The 4931-nt window shown below is 40.9% G+C and overlaps 1 protein-coding gene across 1 annotated transcript; it reads right to left on the bottom strand.

Annotated features, from left to right (window-relative positions):
* Positions 1-413: 413 nt before the first annotated feature.
* LOC143924466 (hemoglobin subunit beta-3-like) lies at positions 414-4596 on the bottom strand. Its single transcript, XM_077448789.1, has 3 exons — positions 4430-4596; positions 2404-2626; positions 414-715 (listed from the first exon to the last, which is right to left on the bottom strand). Exons 1-3 carry the CDS (start codon positions 4519-4521, stop codon positions 587-589), a joined length of 444 nt encoding a protein of 147 aa, XP_077304915.1. The 5' UTR covers positions 4522-4596; the 3' UTR covers positions 414-586.
* Positions 4597-4931: the final 335 nt, after the last annotated feature.

Consider the following 4931-nt stretch of genomic DNA (forward strand, 5'->3'; position numbering starts at 1 on the left):
AAAGAAGATGAACCTCTCATTTGTCATCTAACAACACCTCTATGCTAAGCTGCAGTAACTCAGCATAGAGGTGCCTGTAAACAAATCCACAATGTAGTGCTAGTAACAGAGCAGATCAGGGGGAAAAGGCACATCCCCATCCCGCCCACTCAAGCAGCAGCCTGCAGGAGAGAGGCTGAAAAACTGCAGGAGGAGGTACAGGGGGCGGAGAGTGCAGTCCAGAGGCTTCTAAACAGCAATTCATTCTTAGAATAGCTGCAAGTTGTCCCGACCGCAGATCTGGTTACCCGGGGCGCGCTCAGCCTCAGTCTTTAATGTTTTCTTGGGTTGGGTGCAATTGACCCGTTGCCTCCCCCTGCAGTTTTTCAGCCTCTCTCCCAGGCTCCCAGAAAACACTCCACAGTCACACACAGTTTAGCTATAGAAGGTTGTTTATATCAAACAGATTTTAGCATTTATAAATAAATATGACATTACAGGAGGGAGCTTTTTTCATTTTTCTTTTTATTCACATGTGCTACAAATGGAACACACATTTATACACAGCCTCAGTGAAATCTATGCTGCTTTCTGTTCATGTTGTAGTTTAGTGATAGCTGTGGCTAAGAGCATCAACCAGGACGGCAATGAACTTCTCCCATGCATGCTGGACTTGAGGACTAAAGGCAGATCCCAGTTTGGCAGCCAGGACAATAACCAACACTCCCCCAAGACGCTGCATAAAAAAAAGCAACATTTTGGTATTAGTAATTAATTCCGTACATTATCAAAATATTTAATTAGAAAAATAGTGATATATAACAGCAAAGCAAAGCGCAAAAAAGTTTGAAAATGTGTTAAAGTGTACTACAACAACAGATCAGCAGTTGTTATTTATTCCTTGAGCTAAAAAAATAAAATTAGTTGCTCTGGATTACTATCGACCGTTACTTTGGTTATTAAGATCATTTCAAAGCCATACTTTTTTTTTCTTAGTTTTGGAAGGAGTATGGAAGGGTAACCTTATTTATCGGTGCATAACACAAACCTTTTTCCCCTTAAAAGCAGGGGAAAATCGCGGGTGCGTGTTATACGCCGATCTTCCACCATTTTGGAGCCTCTGGGTGGCTTTCAGCTGCCTTCAGCCCTTCTTGGCAGCTTTCGGAGGCCTTCGGCACTTCTCAGCGGCTTTCAGCGCCTTTCGGCCGCCTTCGGCCCTTCTCGTCGGCTTTCGGACCTTCTCGTTGGCATTTGGTCGCCATCGGCCCTTCTCGGCAGCCGAAAACCGTTGAGAACGACAAGGGCCGAAGGTGGCCGAAAGCCGACGGGAAGGGCCGAAGGTGGCCGAAAGCCAACGAGAATGGCCGAAGGCGGCCGAGAACTACCAAATGCCGCCGACATACACAGGACATCTCGGCGGCGCCATTTATAAAAATAAAAGCTAAAAATAAAACTGACAAGGCTGAAAATAACACTGACAAGGGGACAAGGCTGCAATGGTGGACAAGGCTGCATTACAAAGCTGCATATGACACTGACAAGGGTGCAATGATGGACAAGGCTGCAAATGACATTGACAAGGCTTCAGATGGACACTGACAAGGCTGCATTGATGGGCATTTAAATGTAGTTTTTTTTTCCTTAAACTTCCCTCCTAAAAGTTTTTTTCCTTAAAATTTCATCCTAAACATGGGGTGCGTGTTATACGCCGATAAATACGGTATATTTTTTGAGGTGAAAAGTCATTTTCTAATGGGGACACATAGTCAATTCAAAATGTTATAAGCCCTTGTACACATGGTCGGACATTCCGACGGAAAATGTCCGATCGGACCGTGATGTCGGATAATCCGACCGTGTGTGGGCTCCATCGGACTGTTTCCGTCGGAATATCCAACCGACAAAGTTTTAGAGCTGGGCTATAAAATTTTCTAACAACATGGTCCGATCGTTAGTAGAGAATTCCGATCGGACAAAGTTCCACGCATGCTCATATCAAATTAAAAGACCAAAGCTATTGGCTACTAGCCTTAACGTAGTCCCGTCGTAAGGAAATAACGTCATCACATTCTGAACTATCGCATTTTCCGACAACTTTGTCCGACCGTGTGTATGCAACACCAGTTTCGGATGGATTTTGTTGTCGGAATGTCTGACCGTGTGTACAAGGGCTAAGAGGTTATGTTTTCTAACCATTTAGAAATTTCATCATATTTCATGTTTAGTCTCTAAGAAGCACATGGAAATCTCCCCCCATGAGCAAAAAAAAAAGAGCTTGCTTTTAACTATTTCTTACTCTTTAAAATGAAAAAAAGTTTTGGATTTGAATATACTTACAAAGGTGGCAAGGTCATGAAGTACATTTCTGTTTTGTCAATATAAAGCAATCAAGCCCAATGTCAAATAAAATATTAAGATTAATACCCTAAAGTTCTCAGGATCCACATGAAGTTGGTTAGCATGTTCTTCACTGAGGTCATGCAGAGTGCCCTTCACGTTGTCTAGATGATGGATGGCATTGCCGATAGCTCCCAGGATCTTCTTGCCATGTGCGTGCACCTTAGGATTACCAGCAATTGCAGCTGGGCTGGAGAGATTTCCAAAGGTGCCGAAATACCTCTGGGTCCAGGGGTAGACTAAAAACAGCCTATGAAAAATAGAAGAAACATGTTTGATTAATATTTTCCACCAGGAACCTTCCAACATATAGACATCATCAATGAATAATACAACTTCATGGGTATGATGCGGTACCTGTATGACTGAGTGGTATGTACCTGTGAACTTGTAGCAATTATTACTTGCTTGTATGTGTGCAAGGATATGAATCATAAAAAAATATTATGTTATCACACTGTTTAACCACTTTCAGACTGGACCATTTTGCTGGCTTAAGACCAGACCACTTTTTGCGATTCGGCACTGCGTCGCTTTAACTGACAATTGCACGGTCTTGGCTCCCAAACAAAATTTACGTCCTTTTTTTTCCCACAAATAGAGCTTTCTTTTGGTGGTATTTAATCACCCCTGCGTTTTTTCTTTTTTGCACTAAAAACAAAAATAGAGCGACAATACTGAAAAAAACGCAAAGATCTTTACTTTTTGTTATAATAAATATTCCCCAAAAATATATAAAAAACATTTTTTTAGTTTAAGTTTAGGCCGATACGTATTCTTCTACATATTTTTGGTAAAAAAAAATCACAATAAGCGATTATTGATTGGTTTGCGCAAAAGTTATAGCGTTTACAAAATAGGGGATAGTTTTATGGCATTTTTATTAATAATTTTTTTTTTTACTAGTAATGGCGGTAATCAGCGTTTTTTTATTGTGACTGCAACATTGTGGCGGACACATCGGACATTTTTGACACATTTTTGGGACCATTGTCATTTATACAGCAATCAATGCTATACAAATGCATTGATTCCTGTGTAAATGACACTGGCAGTGAAGGGATTAACCAGGGGGTTGAAGTGTAGGGGTTAAGTGTTCCTAGGGGCGTGTTACTAACTGTAGGGGGCTGGGCTTTGTGTTAGTGAACACTGATCTCTGCTCCAATCACATTGTCACTTGTTGCTAGGCAGAACGGGGAGATGCTGTTTACAACGGCATCTCCCCGTTCAGCCGCCCCGTGAGACGATCGCGGGTATACCCGCAGCGATCGAGTCTGCGGGACCCGCGACCAGACTCACGGAGGTCCCGACCGTCACGCGAGCGCGCCGCCAGTGGCGCACATGCAATGACAGGGCGGAATATAAAAATGGACGTACCTGTGTGCCAATATGCCTGCCCGTGCCATTCTGCCGACGTACATTGTCGTGCGCCGGTCGGGAACTGGTTAAAGATATATGTTACTTTCAAAACTAACATTTATTACAGTATCTATAATGCAGGAAGTCCCATCTTAGAAAACGAAAAGAAGTAAGAGAAAGAAACATCAGTAAAGATAAATAAATGGCAAAAAAATGGTAATCTGCTCCCACTCTGTTCAGGGAACTCCCAGTGGTCATTAAAGCTATTGACCCGGTCCCAGCGGTTAGAGTTGGATGTGTGGATTACCGCCTATATAAGTTTGTACCTTATATGGTTTTAGTCATTCTTGTATATTTGTTAATAATAAAAATAATTTTTAATACATCAGTGCCTTTAAAGTCCATGATTTCTCCTAAATAAAATATATTTATAAACAATAAAAGGTGAAAAATATACAACAAATAAGGAAAACTATTAAATTCCACTTTACATAGCACCTTATTAGGCAAGCCCAAATCTGATTCAATGAAGTATCAAATTTATTTTCTTAATTAAGTTAAATTACATTTTGCAATTTGAAACCATGGAAATAATAAAGCATTAGAAGACTGTTAAATGATTCAGGTTAGAAGATACTGGTAGCATAGTAGAGAGATTCTGAAAAAGTAACAACACCAAGGAAAGTTGTTATACCTGGTAAGTGCTTCATGTCCATCCTGTTCAACATCGACCTTCTGCCACACAGAGTTGATGGCGGCCTTTTCTTCAGCAGTCCATTGAACCATGGTGGTGGATTGAGTCAGATGAGAGTAACTCCTGCTTCAAGAAGTAGATGTTGGCTGGCAAACACAACTTTCTCCCCATTATATTTATAGTCTGCTTTGTAAGTTACACCTACATTTCATTTGTGCTTTGTCATAGTATCTCAGTTTAACTGATAAGTGAATCATATAACTGACAATGCTGTTTTATATCATGCCTTGTTCATAGCTTATTTTCTATGTCTACATGCTGATCGCACAGAACTTGCTCTCAACATGCATAAGTCAAAAGCAGATAAGGCAAACAGCTGTGCAACAGATACAACTCATGATACAAGCGCACCCAATTTTTACAGATGTCTTTCATGAAACATGGCAACAGATTTCATGTGTTACAGGTATTATACATAGGAATAATACTCTCAGATCACCAT

Source organism: Lithobates pipiens, unplaced genomic scaffold (genome assembly GCF_037356315.1).
Source record: "Lithobates pipiens isolate NorthernLeopardFrog02 unplaced genomic scaffold, aLitPip1_a1.2 Scaffold_22, whole genome shotgun sequence".
Classification (NCBI taxonomy): domain Eukaryota; kingdom Metazoa; phylum Chordata; class Amphibia; order Anura; family Ranidae; genus Lithobates; species Lithobates pipiens.

Bases quoted from the DNA above. Each gene is read 5' to 3' on its own strand.
- LOC143924466 (XM_077448789.1), bottom strand. From the start codon at position 4,521: ATGGTTCAATGGACTGCTGAAGAAAAGGCCGCCATCAACTCTGTGTGG. The intron at 2,627-4,429 runs GTATAACAACTT...TATTTTTCATAG, and splicing joins GGACATGAAGCACTTACCAG to GCTGTTTTTAGTCTACCCCT. The intron at 716-2,403 runs GTATTAATCTTA...TTTTTTATGCAG, and splicing joins TGGATCCTGAGAACTTTAGG to CGTCTTGGGGGAGTGTTGGT.